Source organism: Aethalodelphis obliquidens, unplaced genomic scaffold (genome assembly GCF_003676395.1).
Source record: "Aethalodelphis obliquidens isolate GAN/ISIS:26980383/991018 unplaced genomic scaffold, ASM367639v1 scaffold7, whole genome shotgun sequence".
In the NCBI taxonomy this organism is placed as follows: domain Eukaryota; kingdom Metazoa; phylum Chordata; class Mammalia; order Artiodactyla; family Delphinidae; genus Aethalodelphis; species Aethalodelphis obliquidens.
Genome location: NW_020837951.1, coordinates 44,784,298 through 44,803,373, shown reverse-complemented (window position 1 = coordinate 44,803,373; position 19,076 = coordinate 44,784,298). Strand labels below are relative to the sequence as shown.

The following is a 19,076-nucleotide window of genomic DNA, read 5'->3' as shown; positions in this document are numbered from 1 at the left end:
TTCTGGGATGGCACTCCATTAGAAGCCGGGAAATTATAATATTATTATAAGCCTTTAAATTAACTTCAGTTGTGCTTTGACTTCCATATAAAGGCTGAATCGCTTAGGGGAAAGAAATGGAAAAGAAAAATAAACCACCAAGTGACTCAAGAGAAGAAAATACTTCACGGAGCCAACTACTCAACTACAGGAGCAAAAGCATGTCACCCTGTCAACCTTGTGATAACATCTGTCCTCCTAAGGGCCCACCGGAATGTATAAATAGTCCACAATCCCTTACCTGAAACTCCTGGAACCAGTCCATTTCAGAAATCAGAAGTTTTCTAGTTTTGGAAAGGTAATATAGTGCATATGCCATAAATGAAGTAAAATCCCTAGTTGTAGCTAGGGCAATACCCTGAAATCAAACACATCATTTCTGCAGCAAAAATCAATGAATATCCATACTACAAGGGATAAAGAGGATAAATGGCTTACATTAGTCCCGTTAGCCTCTTCTGTCCAAATGAGTCTTTCTCCAACTTACGAAGAAAAAGACTTTCCATTTTCAAATGTATTTCGAATTTAGGGATTGAGATAAAGGATTGTGAATTTATGCTATCCATTTCCTCTATATCTAGGAATTATCTAGAAATGGGCCTAGTACCAGCGGGCCTAGAGGAACTACGAAAGACCTCTGAACCACAAGAAGGAATGTTCTCTTATGACAATTAGTATGACAGTCATATCATGCTACATATGGATAAGCAAAGTGAACTAGGAAAATCTCAAAATATGTCGAGTTAAGCTTTGCCCAAAAAAAAAAAAAGACAATCCACATTTCTGCATCCTGAGTTGAAGTTCTTGAAAATATGAAATATCTATAAAGAATCATCTCCATATTCAGTAGAGTAGAGAACCAGAGAGCCATGATTCTGGTGAATAAACTAAGCAAAGTCTGGTTTATCTATTTCCCTTAGTCCACAAGACCTTCTGTATCCTTTCAATTTGGAGTCCATCTTCAACAACAGGGAAATAAGTATGGGTCACTCTGACTACTCTCTAGGAGTTATTCTGACATCTTCCCAGCTAAGCAGAGTAAAAACACGGGGTTTTCCAGGTGACAAAAAGCCTTTACACATCCAAGCAGAGATTCTGTTCCTACCTATTCCTTTCTTTCAAAGTATCAGCTACTTTTAGCAAAAGGTACAACCACGTAATGAGATCCGTGCATTTACTTAGACCCAGGTGCTCAGCTGATACTCTTTGGTCAGTTAACTCCCAGAGCCTTCCATCCTGTGCCCTGAATTTAATCGACAACGTTCCAGGTGTCTTCACCTTGGATCTCCACTCTTGCACTCTCTTCCTCCTGCCCCACCAACGAAAACTTACTTAATCCAACATCACCCTCTTCTTGGTCATTTGGAACTTGGTGATGGCAAAGACGGCGAAGGAGGAGACCAATGTGACTCAGCAGGATAAAAGGCGGGGGCAGCCAAGGCTTCTCGTGGTAGGTCATGATGTAGCGATAGCGATTGTATTTCCACAGGTTATTTGAAATGGATTTCAGATCTATGTAAACGTTACTGTAAGTTGTAGTAAGAGAAGGACAGTGTTTTAATATGGAATCCTGAAACATAACAGTTAGATTATTGCTTTATTTTCCAACTTTTATGATTGGTTCGCCTGACATGGACGGTAGTTAGCCAATAAAAATAATATCCATTGCATTTACGATTCTTCTTCCACCAAACAACATACATTAATCACCTTCTACATTAAAATATGCTAATCAGAATAAGCAAAAGGCAGAAATTACAATCAGAGAGAAGAAAATGCCAACAGTTTAAATTCAATGAACAGAACTGTCCTCTGGAAGTAACATTATTCTTGATTCACCATCTCTTCTCACATAAGAGGGTCTTTTCAGTCCATAACTCATCATTCATGGTAAATAGCTTTAATGTCCCGCTATATCATCAACCTTAGGAAGAGATTCTCCTAATGTCAAATGTGACAAGTGCTAGAATAATCCTCCTTAAAACATTCAAACGAAAGAATATTAATGAAGAAGAAGAGATGGAAGAAAAATCAATTCATCCTAAAATAAGTCAATAAGAAGAGCTTCGATTCAGCAGCTAGATCAATTATTTATATTAACCTTACAATAAAAGTGACTCCTTATTGGTAGGCCACCTTGGGATTTTTCTCCCTTTAATCAATTATAATATGCGGATAGTGCAGTAAATATGTTGATATTATAGAACTTGTAATAGAAGTTGTGGTGAGTGGAACAAATTCACCCTTAACTATTTAACTTTAAGTCTATAACATGATATGGGTGGGGAGGACACAATGGAATATCCATCTTAATATTTTGCTTAGGCTAATATGTAATTTATTTTCTTTAGAGAAAGATGGCAGAGAAGTACTTGAGAAGGGCAGCCACGTTTAGCAAATAAAAATGCAGGTAACCCTAAACTGCAGTAATGATAAAGAGAAGGAACCCGAACTATCCTGGAGAAAGCCAGCTTAGGACGAGAGGAGGAGGGAAGTTTCAGAGTTCATAAAGTAGATGAAGGAAACATTGACGACTGACTGAGTTTAACGGTAGTTCTCAAAGTGCAGTCACTGAGCCACCAGCACTGCATCACCTGAGAACAGGTCAGGAATGCAAATTCTTGGGCCCTATCCAGAACGACCCAATTAGCGATCTGTGTCTCAGTGAGTCCTCCAGGTAATTCTGCACAATCAAGTTTGAGGGCCACCAAAATTACATGTTACTCCCACTGCAAGTGTGATCACAGCCTGCCCACCAGCAGGTGGCGATCTTCACAGTGTATTTCAGGTTCTTTGTAATTACAGAATCTGGAAAGGGGCCTCTGGACAAGTAGTCCAATCTGGGGTTGCTCAGCTTGTACGGTCCTCAGTGTATTCATCTCAGTGAGAAGACTAGCCTGTGGGAGGATTTGTCAGCCTCCCTTTTGACACCTGCCGTTTTTGAGAAACAAAAATCTCATACCCACTCCTAATCTTATTTGAAATGTCAAAAAAATAGCTACAGTAATTAAACACGAGCAAATGTTACAAGTGCATAAAATGGTGAGGCTAAAGGGAGATGATAGCTATCACATAATCTTGTAACAAGCAAAAAAGTATGTTTTCCCCATATATACGCAACAACAGTCCTCTTTGTGTGTGTTCTGATTTATTTTGCTTGCCTTCAGCCTTTATCTCCTCTACTTTCTTTACTTAACTTCTATGCATTGATTTCCCTTTTCTTATCTATCTTTCTTCAGTGAGATAATTAATGAATAAAATACCTAGTAGAGTGTCTGGCATAAAAGAGGCATTCAGAAAATACTAGTTTCTTCCCATCACTTCACTTGATTTCTTTCATCCATTAAACAAATATGTGCCAGGCACTCTTTTCAGGGCCTGGGATAAATTCATGGGCAAAAAATGGCCAAAAAACCCCCCCCAAAACCAAAAAAACAAACTTGTTCTTGTGGAGCTTATATTCCAGTATAAGAGATAAACGGGGGGAAAACACAATATAGAGATAAATTATAAAATATATTTGTATATATAAGTCAGTAGTATAAAGAAAGAAGAGTAAGGGGGACCAGGCATGCCAAGGAGATGCTTGAAGGAAAGGGGGCTGCACTTTTAAATAATATCCTTAGGTTATGGCTAATTAAAGAGGGGAACATTTGAGCAAAGGCTTGAAGGAGGTGAGGGAATGGACCACACTGATATCTGGGGTAAGAGCATTCCAGGCAGAGGGAACAGCAACTGCAAACACCCCTGTGTTGTTTGAAAAACTGTGAGGGGCCAGTGTGGCTGGAGAGGCATGGATTCGGGGAATAGTAGTGTGATGGGTGATTGGAGAAGTAGCAGAGAAGCTAGGTCATTGTAGAAACTTTGACTTTTACCCAGAAGGAAATGGGGAACCTTGAATGGTTTGGAGCAGATGAGTGACATCATCTGACATATGTTTTAAAGGTCATTAGGGAATAGAGTGATTAATTAATTAAGTAATTTAAAAAATTTTAGTGTCATTAGGGCTACTGTGTTGAGAACAGAATATAGGGGCCAAAGACAGAAGCAGAGAAATAAACTAGGAGGCTTTGTGGTAGTAGCAGTGGGGTGGTGAGAGGCGGTTGGACTGATGATCTATTTGAAGATGGAGTCAACAGGTATTCCTGACAGTCTAGAGCTAGAAATATGGGACGCATTAAGAATGCCAAGGTTTTTGGTCCGAACAATGGGAAAGATGAAGCTTTGACAGAAACATGTGGTCTTCCTTATAGATTTGGGAAAGACTACAAGCAGAATAAGTGTATGTTGGGAAAGAGGGGAGATCAAGAATTTGGACATTTGAAAGTTCAGAAATCTATTGGGTTGGCCAAAAAGTTCATTCGGTTTTGTCCATAACAGGTTATGGAAAAACCCGAACGAACTTTTTGGCCAACCCAATATTATACATCTGACTGGTAATGGAACAGGAGAGCTGGATCTACAGGACTGAAGTTCAAGAAAGAGATCTAGGCTGAAGATATCAGTTGGGATTCATCAGTATACATATACAGGAAACTGAACAAGATCACCAAAGTGTAAACAAAACAAACATCTGGGCCCAGGGACATTCCAATGTTAAAAGGTTGAAGAGAATATGATGAAGACTGAGAAGAAGTGAAAAGTGATATAGAAGAAAACAGAGAATGAGATATACTGAGAGCCAATGAAGGGAAGTTATCAAGGACCCTTTAACCAACTTTCAGCCTCATCAATTGTTACTCTCCACGATTCCAAATTATTGCTTAATTACAGTGTATGATCTCCTTTCAGTCCGCTGTTATTACACTCTCTATTTATTGTTTTTTCTCTTCTCATATTCTGCTGCCTTCCTGCCAGTAGTTCCATGCCCATATTTTAAAACCACAGTAATTAGACATGAAACACACAAAAAACAAAGGTTACATGTGAATCTTTCAAAATACCTGCACCCATTTTTGATTCATACAAAATAACTGTATTTGATTAAAATAACCTACTTGAAGAAAGCAATCAACAGGTTCACCATGATGATATATTGCACGAAGAGGTAGACAGCTTGCAGGAACGGAGTAAGAAAAGAACCAGGAGGGCAGGACGGCTGGCTTGAACAAACTACAAATAAAGAATTTAAAAGAATGAGAGATAAGGTGAATCACGGTCCTATGACTCTAGACAAATATTTAGCATATTGACTTAGCAGAATACCACAAACTCTTGACATTTTTAAGATTCAGATGGTTGTTTTCCAGGGTTCTTTATTACTCTGAGTATCTACAAAGGTTCAATTGCTGCATGGTGGCGGAATCCTCTACGTACCATCTATCTCTGAAGCATAGACTTCTCCATAGATCATCCAGTATGGCTCAAACACGATATCTCGAGCAAGGCTCCAGGATGGAGGCTCCTTTGGTGAAAGTATGGCCTTGCGCGCCACTCCAAAGCTCAGCAGGACGATGGCCATGATGATCACGATGTAGAACATGTTTGCCGTCTGCAAAAAAAGCACAGCACAGCCAGAAGTTTACCACAGATTTGAAATTTAAAACAAATCAAACACCTGCAGCCATCATAATTATACCTGCCAATAATAAGACTGTCTGGTCATTGACCAAAATGCCTAGTCCATGAATAGCTGGATTTCCTTTGGCTAACACATTTTGGTTTCTCTGCACAGTATATGTTTCATGTCAATGTAGTCTATGGAGTAATTTAAGTGTGCTAACTGTAGAGGATCTGTGCTTCTTTTTTTAAGATGTGATGAAATATGAATAGCGTTTGATTAACTAATACCTAACTTTTCATCAGAGGTTAGAAAAAGAAAAAAAAATAGGGATATTCAAATTAGTAAAATGGCTCCTTATTCCCAGGATTATCTTCAGGAGTTAAGAGTCTGAGAAATTGATCAGACCAAGAATCTGCTCCAAGGTACTGAACATCCTAATGAAGTGAAGAATTTTTTTTTTAAAGATGCAAAAACAACTATAAAATGATGTTTGTTAAATCCAGTGGTTCATTAACTCGCAAACACGTAGTCTTTGTATTAAAAGTAAGCCTGGTTGTTATAATGCACAATGGAGCACATACAGTACACACATGTACTATACACACATGTATATAGAGCACATGTACTGTAATTTTCTAAAGGCTCTTTTAAATAATTCATTTCAATTACTAAATGTACATCAGTTCAACCCACTTGTTCCCTGTGGCAGAGACATACTCCATAAATATTCCATGAGCTTCCCTTCCATGAGGCAGGAGCCACCTGACCTATTCCTGGCCACTGGGCTGTGGAGTAACAGTGATTTGAGTCACTTCCCATCCAGAGCAGTTAAAAGCTGTTAGATGTTCTCCATCCCTCTTATTCCCTGTCATAGGAAACCTCAGAAGCCACATGTTGACACAGCTATGTCCCAGGATGGAATGATTTGCGATCCCTGAGTCACTGGGTAGAGGGCGGCCTCCATGAGCATACATCAATCTTTGTATCAGGGAGAAATAAACTTGTGCTAAGTCACTGAGATACAGTGATTACCTCAGCATAACCTACTGAATTAATACCAATGTCACCAAGACCAGAGAAAATATTGCTGGTCTAAGAGAAAAGTATAAAATAAAAAAAATCTATCTTTGGAATCCTGGAGGTTCTCCCTTTTCTGTCTTTCTCCTTTGTTTCAACATTACCTTTCCTTCTCAAGAACTTGCCCCTTCCCTGCCAGTGAGTATTCCAGAAGAAAAAGCAAAGATGATCTTGAGGTACTGTCTTTCTTAGGTCCTGTGCAAAGCCAGTTGGACAGGGCTAATACAAGTGCACAGTGAGCTCAGATGGCAGACAGAGCCAGGTGGCCCAGATTTGAATCCTGGCTCCCTGACTTAGGCCTTTGGGAAATTTACCTGAACTCCATTTCCTTGAACATAAAATGTGGATAATAATAGTACCCATGTCGTAAAGTTGTTTTGAAGATTAAATGAGTTAATACATACAAAGTACTTAGAACAATCTGTGGCCCACAGTAATCACTATTTAAGAGTTGGCTGGGGGTGGAGAGATAAAAAGACAAATCAATATTTCAGCAGAAAATATTATTGGTGGTAGCCTCACATAAATCTGGCCCTCAGGAATTACTGTGCTCAGAGACAAATATGATTCAACCCCCCATCATCTGGCCCTAACGAAAAGGGTAAGCTGAGTATTGTAATCAATTACCCAATATGCTATCCAAGGACATTTGTTAAATATGAATTTATGGTTATAAGGAAAGTGGGGATGACGTGTGTGCTTCTTTAAATAATTTCAAAAGTTAAACCAATGTATGTGAACCATGAAATTAAGTAGAACTATTAAAAGAACACCAGATTATACAGCAGACTCACCATTTTTGCAATCATGGTCACATAGGGACCAGCATGTTGATTCACAGCAAAGAAGTCCAGGAGCCGTGAGAACCAGAATATGATGTCGATGCAGTATATTAGTCTTCCCGCCGTGTAAAAAGGAGGGTCACCCCACCGAAGGCCAAAACCCACCAAAAACAGGCCAGTAGCCACAGTTTCCATCAGATTCCAGTACTCGCTAATCCATACCTTCACCTTTTGAGTAAACTTCCCAGGTTCTGAAATATAGACCTAAAAGATGAAAGAGGGAAACTTAAAGAATGGGTTATAACCCAAGATCAATATGATCTTTAATACGTCAACTGTTCTTTTAAGGAGTATTTGCAATCATGCCAAACCTTAGATCATAAGGGGATTTTGGAGACGTAAGTTATCCTTGGGGAATGAATTATTTAAACAATTCTATAAATGTAGTTTAATCTCACTGTTAGTACTGGCCAGCTATTTAAAAACGAACCAGAATTTTTTTTAAAAAAGAAAAGTTTTTCTAGCTTTCATTAATCCCAAACCAACACAGGGAAACACCAAGACATTTAAAACTCAATATTGCAATGGAATATAGCTGCAATTCCATTTCATGACGTATAGCCTAGTGCAAAAAAACCAAAGAATCCTGTAATCTGGCCCCACTACTGCAATTTAGTGAGTCGTTAGCAAATTACTCAGAACGTGATATTAGAATTCACTATTATAAGAAATTACCCCTGCAACAGAATATCAGACAAACTTAAATGTAAAACAGTAAAAAGCTATTTTCCCTGAAGCATAATAAAAATGGTAGAATTCGGATAATGTTTTTCTGCTGAATTGTTTTCTACATAATATACAAGGTTGGTCATATTAGCTCTAGGACAAAATCATTGTATGTAAATGCACAGAGGTAGAGATACATATACAATGATATCTAAAACAGCCTAAGTCATACGGTATGTGATTGCAGTTATAACTGGATAGGAATATTCATTCCTTTTCTTTTGTTTTAAGTGACTCATTGCAAACTAAAAATGAAAAGTTTGCTTTGTTTTGTTTCTTGGACTACTTGCCCCAGAGGGATTTTTATCTTAAATGTTCAAAAATGTTTAGTAAGAACTTTCAAAAACTATAAATGAATTCTTTACACATTGCACAACTTTAGCCATTTATGTGCCACTCTGTGACATGAACGCAATAATATGCAAGTAATGTTAGGCTATAAAAAAACATCAGCTTTATAAAAAAAAACACTTTTGGGGAATCAAATAGTTGGAGGGTCTATAAACAACTAGATACCATCACTCTAGAACTGATAAACGCACTAAGATGTCCCCTAAAATAACTGCTTTCAAAGAGCAGCAACCAACAGAAAGTATTTGGCAACAATAAAAGGTTGAGATCAGAAATTTTCCCCCTAATTACCTTTCCTGTAGCATACAAATCAGGATCATTGCCTGACTCACCCTCATGCTTGACCTCTCCATTTTCATCGCCCAAGCGCAGAACACGTCTAGCAGAGGTATGTAGAAGGCAAAGGTAAAAGGGATAACTCACCTCCCTGACTTTCTCAATGGCATTGGTGAAGATGTAAATGATAACGAGCCACTCTTGCACGGTGGGCTGGGGTTGCATCTCCACCAACACGGTGTAAGTGAACAGCATGAGGAATGCCAAATACACCATCTGTGAGGGGGACATGGATTCCCTGGCCATGAGTGAGCGTCATAATGGAGGATGCCAAGCAGACATGGACCCAAATGAACAGAAACACACACATGAACTTCACCATGATAGCATGAAAATATAACTGGGACCACCCTCTGATTATTGATGACATAATTATCAAAGAAGGCATAGGAATCCACAGTTTTCTATTTTAGGAATTTGTGGAAGAAAGATCACTGTTCTCAAATGCATGGAAATGGGCATGGTCACATCTTGTTGACTCCTGACCACAATTTTCAGAACCCTGCACATTCCAGCATGGACACAGTCAGGCCAACAGCAAGCCAAGAGAGAATCACACACCTTCCCCTCCATTTAAAAAGAAAACGTGTGTCCCAAGAATGCCAAAGGAGCAGTGTTAGTAGGTGCCTATTTTCAAATATAATAAATTGTGATGTTTACTATTGCTGGGAGTTTTATTTTATGCTGATTAAAATATTCTGGTTGCCACTTATGGTCTGGGTTCACGTCTTCTAACACATGACTCACTGGGCCTACGCAGATTACAGAACTTAGCCAGGCAGCTGTTTCACGGTCCTGAGCTTCCCATAAGTGAGGAGTTCTCAAAACAGTCTATGCCACCTAGAGGCTGCTCTGCCCAGAGTATTCAACCTAGACCTGCAGGAAAATGCTTCACTAATGCCACTTGCCAGGCTGGTGGAGTGTGATCTCTGACGCAGGCCGATGCCACTGCGTACAGAGTATGATAACTTCCATAATGCAAGTCTGCTAAAGGCATGACAGGAATGCAGAGGATGAAGCTGGATTTGAGACTTGGAGAAAGAGGTATATCAGTTGAGTCTTGTAGGATGAACACCATTTCCAGATGAGCAGATAAAGGAGGAAACAGTTTTCCATTTGGAAGTGGCAGAACAGAAATAAAATAAGCTTAGAGGCTGGAGGTTAAAGAGCCAGAAAAGTATACATTAGTATAATAGAAGGAGAAAGAAGACAAGATACAAAAGGGAATTTTTACATAAACTGCACATCCATGAGATGCAGATATGTAAAAGATAGAAACGCATTTATAAACATTAAGCATAATCCTTCTAGTGAATTTTAAGCATTTGTGATAAACTGTTAAGTTAAAATGGTTTAAAACTGCTGTGTACACTATGATCTCACTTGTGAAAAAATCTGAAAATATTTGGATAGAAAAAAGTTGAAAGCAGATGTAAAGAATTGCTATCTCTGGGTGCTAGAAAAAGAATAAAATTTGATTGTTTTTTTCCTAAAAAAAAATTTCTGGTTATTGGAAACGTATTGTCCAATTGTGAGTCTCTGTAGTTAAAGACTGTTGACGTTTTTATCTACAGCACTTAAGCACTCCGCCTGACACATGACAGACATTCAAGAAATGTATGTTTAATTACTGTGTATATTAAACCTAGATTTCCAGTCTATTCAAAGAATTAAGACACAGTAAACACGTACGCACAAATACACAGTGATTAATAGCTTTGTGATCTTATCTAACATTCTTATCTTCTTACAATTCCCAGAAGTAGACTAACTACACACACATTTAAAACTGTGACACATATTACTAAGTTGCCTGCCAGAAAGGCTTTATCAGTTTCCACAATCACCAACAATTCATGAGACGGTGCAGTCTTTTCAATAGCTTCAGAGACAATGCACAGTGCTAGCTAATAAACACGTATTAAAAATCCCAGATCAGGGCTTCCCTGGTGGCGCAGTGGTTGAGAGTCCGCCTGCCGATGCAGAGGAAACGGGTTCGTGCCCCTGTCTGGGAAGATCCCACATGCCACGGAGCAGCTAGGCCTGTGAGCCCTGGCTGCTGAACCTGTGCGTCTGGAGCCTGTGCTCTGCAACAGGAGAGGCCACAACAGTGAGAGGCCCACGTACCGCAAAAAAAAAAAAAAGAAAAAAAAAAAAATCCCAGATCAACAGAGAGAAAAGTGCCTATGTGTGTGTTCCTTCTCACAAGAATCATATCATTTTAACCTGGATCCCTATTTCTCGTATCTTTTTGAGCTCTACCTAAGTTTAATAAGTCTTCTTCTAAGCTTAGTTCTACATAGAGAATGGCTGAAATCACTTCTGACTATACCATTTGATATTATATACAATAGGTGATATTTCAGGCAGGCATAATGGGTATTAGCATTGCCTATGAGTTAAGAAGCTTAGTAGAGAAGCATATAAAAAAGTTAAAGTAAATTCTATTAATTCTATACTTCTCTAGGTCTATGTTTCAAGGGTTAATATATTTGATGACCTCTTAGGAACATAATTTAAATAAATTTATACGATTAAGCAGTCATGTTTTACATTGTTTTCATGGTGGCCAGGCACTAAATCACTGTAGATATTGGTGGTATTGCTTCTGACTCTTTTTTTTTCCTTCCAATTCTTAAAAAGATATCCAAAAATGTTTACATTTCTTTTTCATCATAGCATTTATAACAAGACACTGCTTCAATAAAGCACACGTACCCTAACCTAGCAATGTAACAGCCATGACTAAAAATGCCCGTGCTCACTGCTAACACCATCCTTAGCTATTTTTGTAGTTGTTGTTGTTCCACTTGCTTAGCTTTACTACTGTCTCTAAGAGTTCATAAGCTAGAAATGTCTAAGGAAAGAAATATTTGAATACTTTTTACCCAATGATGTGACTATGGTTAAACTCTCTCGAAGCTACTATCAGAGTCTCTAGGATTTTCTGTATTCACAAAATACAGAAAATACAGTATTTCCATATTCACAAAAACGGTGAAATCTCATCATCTGAATGAAGATTTTATTTTTGAAAACAGATAAAATTTATTCAGAGCTATGTACTTATTGAATAAGTATATGAAATAAGTGTGTGGTTGGGCAAGTAAATATTTTGAAATATAACACATTTAGACAAATATCCTTTTATAATCACTTCAAAATGTTTTAGAAATATACAATCTTGAGCAATTTAACTAACTATAGGTTAGCATTAGAAAAATAAATACTGTTAAATAAATGTGAAAAGCACTCAATACATTTAGTGTACAGTTGTTTTCTCTGTATCTCTCCCATCCATGATAGATTTAGTATTTGTTTACACAATTCAACTTCTAAAATTTTTCTTGTCCTCTACATATTTAGAAGCATTTGCAACTAAGACAAAAACAAACACTTGAATTTTTTGGTCTATATTACACATTATTCCTACAAAGAAAAAATCAATTCAACTGCTGATTTTTTGCCCAAGATGGGAAAAGAATCCACTCCCATCACTTAATTCTACAACCATATTGCTCATTCTATTTTTCCACACAGTTTCAGATTCTGAGTCCCAGCTGTGTTAACTGGAAGCACTCAGAAAACGAAGAATGCTTGAGCCTTCACTCCCAAAGTAGGAGATCTGCTCTCACTTTTTATCACCTCCCTCCAATCTTCTTCCCTACCTTCTTTGTCATTCCTCCCTTTTTTTTTTCCCGGTACGCGGGCCTCTCACTGTTGTGGCCTCTCCCGTTGCAGAGCACAGGCTCCGGACACGCAGGCTCAGTGGCCATGGCTCACAGGCCCAGCCGCTCCACGGCATGTGGGATGCTCCCGGACCGGGGCACGAACCCGTGTCCCCTGCATCAGCAGGTGGACTCTCAACCACTGCGCCACCAGGGAAGCCCCCTCCCTTTTTTTTTAAGTGTACTTTTTACATTTTTATTACAAGTTGGTAAATCAGGCAATATCATTATCAACATTATCATTAGCAATTAACCATCCTGAATACTATATGTAATTTTTGAAATGAGACCAACCGTATAAAACCAAAACTTGACAATTGGAGCACTGTAGAACTCATAGACTTTCCTGGTCCATGGGAGGCTTTGGGGCCCACTCTTCAAATCAAAGTGCTGATTTTCATCTGGTTTCTCATCAGGGCCACTTTCCAAATCATAGTCTTTCTGTAAAATGAGCAAACCATCATTTATTGTCAGAGGCGTAACTAAAATACTGACATTTACAAGTATCTAAAATATTATATATTTCATAAATACATAAATATAGTAAAAATATTAGAAATTAACTGGGCACCCACCTGACAAATTACAATCTTAGTCTTGAACGGAAGGAAAACTACATGTATTGTATCAATCTTTGACAGGGTAAGGAGAACAGCGTACTTCTGAAAAGCAAGCTGAGTCTCCCACAGGAAAACCTAGTCAAACTGAGTAGTTCCAAGCATTTAAAAATGGTCCCTCTTCCTGTTCTTTTTAATCTCCTTTATCAGTAATTTTGGAACCTAAGGATATTAATAAAATCCTTATGAAATCAATAACAGAGAATAGAATTATTTCCATAATTCAGGAGGACAAAATGGACACATAATGCTGAAACATCTTTCCCAAATTATAGGGAAGTCAGCCACAGTGTTAGTTTGAGGATTCTGTCTTTGACAGCTTCTCCACTCATTTATAACAGAGGTTCTACCTGAAGCTCATGGACTCTCTGAGCTTCTGGAGTTCCTTGAACCTCCTGCAATTATATGCAAGTATTTGTGTTGTGCATGCATTTTTTTAGGGAAAGCATCTTCCATCAGTTTCTCAAAAGTTATGGGCCAGCCTAAAGGGGTTAACAGTTGTAGGTGGTGAGAAATGAGTATCTGTGTGACAAGGAAGTGGTTGCATAAATGTGACTACAGAGGTATCTACATAGAAGAGCTGTTAGAAAGAGAGAAAAAAGAAAGGAAAAGAAAGAAAGAAAAAAAAAGCACTTGCACCCTGGTTGCTTTCGAGAAGTGGGAACTTAGGGATTATGAAAGAGAAGAAAAAGAGATATCACCCTACTTCATAGATTTCTATGTGGTTTTAATCTTTTAACAGGAAATGTGGGCTTCCCTGGTGGCACAGTGGTTAAGAATCCGCCTGCAAATGCAGGGGACACGGGTTCCAGCCCTGGTCTGGGAAGATTCCACATGCCGCGGAGAAACTAAGCCCGTGCGGCACAGCCACTGAGCCTGCGCTCTGCAGCCCACGAGCCACAACTACTGAGTTGGTGTGCCCGAACTTCTGAAGCCTGTGCGCCTAGAGCCCGTGCTCCACAACAAGAGGAGCCACCGCAATGAGAAGCCCACACACTGCAACGAAGAGTAGCCCTTGCTCACTGCAACTAGAGAAAGCCTGCGTGCAGCAACGAGGACGGAAGGAAGGAAGGAAGGAAGGAAGGAAGGAAGGAAGGAAGTTTAAAAAAAAAAAATTTTTTTTGGAATTCAAAACTCCTAAAGACAAGCATGCTAAAGGCACACCAGATGACTACAAGAAATTGAAGCTTTGTTGTGTTGGACTTTTGGAAAATGGTATGGGAGTCAATTGAACAACAGGCTGATAGTTTCAAAGCAACACGTTTTAACCTTGAAACTGAGTAGAAGAATAACTATCCTCGCCTGCGAGAACTTGACCGGAAAAAACTGTTTGAAAAAACTAAAAATGAAATCCTCAATGAAGTTATCAGTCTGAGCCACATTACACCAAAACATTGGGAGGAAATTGTTCAGCAATCTTTGTGGGAAAGAGTATCAACTCATGTGATTGAAAACATCCATCTTCCAGCTACACAGACCATGAATTCAGGGACTTTTAATACTACAGTGGATATCAAGCTTAAACAGTGAATTGATAAACAGCTTCTTAATAAAGCGATCGAGGTTGCTTGGGAGACCCTACAGGAAGAATTTTCCCACTTCATGACAGAACCAAAAGGAAAAGAGCATGATAACATATTTGATAAATTTAAAGAGGCTGTTAAGGAAGAAATTTAAACACCAGAAGTGGAATGATTTTGTGGAGGACAGCTTGAGGGTTATTCAACACAATGCTTTAGAAGACCAGTCCATGTCTGATAAACAGCAGTGAGGTGCAGCTATTTATTTTATGGAAGAGGTTCTTCAGGCTCATCTTAAGGATACTGAAAATGCAGCTGAAATATGGAAGGTCCAGATTGGGAAAAGAGGTGGTTACATTGGAAGAATCAGACCCAAGAACAGTGTGTTCACAATGAAACCAAGCATGAACTGGAGAAGACGCTGAAATGTAATGAGGAACACCCAGCTTATCTTGCAAGTGATGAGATAACTACAGTCCAAAAGAACCTTGAATCCCAAGGAGCAGAAGTAGATCCGAGCTTGATTAACGATACTTGGCACCACGTTTAGAGAAGACATTTCTTAAAAACAGCTCTAAATCACTGTAACCTTTGTTGAAGAGGCTTTCATTCCTAACAATGGCATTTTGTAGATTCTGAGTAGGAATGCAACGATGTTGTCCTATTTTGTCAAATACAATGCATGCTTGCTGTCACCACAAATACTTTAGTGCAGCAACTTAGAAACCCTGAAGTCAGGCAATTAGAGAAAAATGTCAAAGAGGTATTAGAAGATTTTGCTGAAGATAGCGAGAAGAAAGTTAAATCGCTTACTGCTAAACAAGTTCAAATGGCTGAGGACCTCAAGAAAGTTAGAGAAACTCAAGGAAAACTTGATGCATTTATTGAAGGCCTTCATCAGGAAAAACTGTAATAAAATCCTACTCATATTATAACCAGCTCTGCATACATACAAGAAAACTCCAAAGTCTTTGTCCTCCATTTTTTTCTTCTGCTATTCCACCTTTCTGAACATAAAATAATCATAGAATAAAAATTTTAAATAAATAAAAAATAATTTTTAAGAAAGAATAATGGCTTTCATTCTCCTATTACCAGTGCTTTCATCATATTTATTATCACACTATTACCATGACGACAAAGCACAAAGACACTCTAAAAGAGCATCTATGTCCCTCCTGTCTTTGGCTTTCCCCCAAAATACATGCCAATTGTGTTCCTCAACTAATCAAGTACATTATACTTAATAAGCATTATGAAAACTTGTATGTCCCACCAAATGCTACCTCTACCCCTTATTCTCTGATTAACAAAATTTTAAACACAAAGCAGATAATCCAAAACTGTTGCTTTAGTTAAATTCAAAGATAAAAGAACATTGTTACTATGATTATAATCCATTCGTAACAGACCAGATTTGAAACACTTTTTCAATAAATGCTTTAAATTGAATAATGGTGAGGTATCACGGATAGTCTGTCTGATTATAGGCTCCATAGTAGCAGGGGCCGCATCTGCCTTAGTTAATGAAATGCCCCCAGAACTTGTCTGGCTTGTGGAAGGTAGCTATTAGATATTCGTTGAATTATTAATTGATGTGGCCATGTCCAAACCACCAGGTGAGCAACTGCTGTAAGAGAACCACTATATTACAGACAAAATTTAATTTTTCAGGGAATTGTGAGGGCTTACTATCTTTTTTGAATGTTAAGAGCACATTTAATTGGCACTCAAGGAAGGAGTTCTTTCCCCAAGAGTCTCCACTTTAAGAAGAACTGCTTAGTGGAATGCTCCAACTATCTGCAATGCCTTCAGTTTCAGTGAAAGCTTATCTTTCTATGAAACCACTAAGAGCCAAAAGTGAAGTTACATCCACTTCCAAAGCACTACTTGCAACCAAGTTGCCAACATATTTACATATTTGTTTGTAGATAGATGATAAACAGTTTCCTTCATTGTTTACTTCAACAAGCTAATTAAACTTAATATGAACACTGAAGTAGTATAAAGGCAAACATATGTATGTGAATGTCTCACATATAAAGATTGCCTTCTATTTCTAATGGGGTTAGGCAAGCACTACATTTCTTCTTTCCTTAAAAAAAAAAAAATTGAAATGGTCTAAACTTAGTAACCACATAATCTAACCAGTACAATCACAATTATGACACCTTGACTAACCCAGCTTTGCAAAGGAGAACTCACACACTCTATTGAGTTTAGAATGTACTTGCCATCTTGGACTCTGAGAACCCCAAATGGAACTATCAGGCTTAGAAAAGTAAGAAGGAAAGGGAAGGAAAGGGAAGGGAAGGGAGGGAAGGAAGAGGAGAGGAACACATATATACCCAAACAGGCATGATAGTAAAAAATATTTAACTACTGATCCGGTTAACTGTTCTGGCATTAACCAATCAGAATAAAGGCTCAACCAATCCCAGCAGATGCCAGCCACACAAACTAATTATAATTATTTTTCATTTAACATTTATCAAATATGTTTTTAATATTATGACAAATACCTCATAAGTACAAAAGCACATCAGACAAGACGCTAGCTAAAGATGCATCACTGAAGTATTAAGTACCAGAAAAGATGTTTACTACACCTCACAGTAAATGACAACTGTATCAGCAGTGATCCAAGTTGAATCATAAAATTCAAAAAATATATGCCCAGACAGCATATTGGAGACTCTCCAGTGAAGCTGCAATAGAAGCAGCTCAAGTTGCCCATGAAAGAGTATACATCTGGGAACTCAAGTAAAACTATTCAAACTCATTGGATATAACAAATGAAAAAACTATGGCGTGAAAGAGTGAAGATCAATGCACATTTTAAACCAGCATCTTTTTAAATAAAGATTTTTAAGGATATGAGGCATCCCTTATTGTAGCTTTAGAGAAACAGTAAGTCTATTTATTCCACTAGTCACAAAGGAAAGTGAGAAGTTAAGCAGCTTTCAAGACATAATAAAGTCTTTGATTTTGGCAGAAATAGGATATTTTGCTTAATAACATATGGGGGTTAATTAGAACTATCATACACGCTATACCTGACCTTACTATAATATGATTAAGACTGTTAAATAATTTGTTAAATAAATAAGCTTTGTGTCCGTGTATGTTCGTGTGCCGTCAATGCTATGAAAACCTAGTTCATTATGATATTGCACTAACCAGACAAGCACTTTCTTTGGGAGCGCTGGCATTCTGGTCACCATTATACCACGTAAACTGGGAGTCCTGGGACTGGGGAACATGTGACATCTCTGCTTTGCTTTTAAATTCCAATGTCAAAATGGTGGGTGGGAAAAGAATACTGATGATGATCTTTAAAAGAAAAGAAAACAAAGTAAGTAGTGGGGGTTATACAAGGCACAAGTATGATCCAAATAAAGTTAAGATTTGGGTGTATATAAAATGTCAGCTCCATCCCCAATTCAGTGGATATCCTGATTGTATACATACTTTCCGACTCGAGAATTCCAATTCTAGAAGTGTCTCCCTCAGAAATACTCATGAATCCAAGCATGTGTAGATAGGGATGTTCTTTGCCTGGCTATTTGTAATAGCAAAAAATTAGTGTCAACCTGAATGTCTATCTATAGAGGGAGAGCTGATGTGGGACAACTTAACAGTGGAATACAGTCAGCCCTTCACATCCGTGGGTTTCCCATCCACAGACGCAACCAAGTGTGGATCAAAAAAACCAAAAATTCCAGAAAGTTCCAAAAAGCAAACTTGAATTTCCCATACATTGGCACCTATTTACATAGCATTTATATTGTATTAGATAGTATAAGTAATCTAGACGCAAAAGTTACATGTAAACACTACACCGTTTTATATAAGGGATTTGAGCATCCACGGATTTTGGTATCCTGAGGGGTCCTGGAACCAATCCCTTGTGGATATTGAGAGACAGCTGTACTATGCAATCATTGAAAAGACAAAAGCAATTCTGAATATAATGAAAGTTGTATTGTTAAGTCTAAAAAGAGCAAGTTATAAAATAATATGCACCGTGTAATCCCATTTTAAAAAATTAAAAAATACGATGCATATACATATATGCACTTGAAAGTTTAAAATACATCTACCACACTGTTATATGTTATAATACCCAGAGGCACGGCAGTGAGAAGTCTTCTTTTTCAACGAGCATATTGCTTGAATAATTCTTTAAAGCCACTAAGTAGTTACTATCATATAAAACACATGAAAATTTATTCATATTATAAAATCAACAATATAAAAACATACCAAGTCACCTTCTGTTAGATGCATCTCCCATCACACATATATTTTCTCTGCCAGTAAAACCCAACAAAGAT

At 38.0% G+C, this 19,076-nt stretch overlaps 1 protein-coding gene and 1 pseudogene across 1 annotated transcript in view; one reads left to right on the top strand and one right to left on the bottom strand.

Moving 5' to 3' along the window:
• The window catches only part of TRPM6 (transient receptor potential cation channel subfamily M member 6), a 192,901-nt gene that overhangs the window by 46,163 nt on the left and 127,662 nt on the right, over positions 1-19,076 (bottom strand). The window contains exons 20-26 of the mRNA XM_027105679.1: positions 17,920-18,072; positions 12,897-13,043; positions 8,962-9,090; positions 7,414-7,665; positions 5,356-5,530; positions 5,037-5,151; positions 1,372-1,565 (exon numbers count right to left, since the gene is read on the bottom strand). Of these exons, the coding sequence (XP_026961480.1) occupies positions 1,372-1,565; positions 5,037-5,151; positions 5,356-5,530; positions 7,414-7,665; positions 8,962-9,090; positions 12,897-13,043; positions 17,920-18,072 (1,165 nt within the window). The remainder of the gene's footprint in view (positions 1-1,371; positions 1,566-5,036; positions 5,152-5,355; positions 5,531-7,413; positions 7,666-8,961; positions 9,091-12,896; positions 13,044-17,919; positions 18,073-19,076) is intronic.
• Positions 14,333-15,652, top strand: LOC113620039 (dynamin-like 120 kDa protein, mitochondrial pseudogene; annotated as a pseudogene).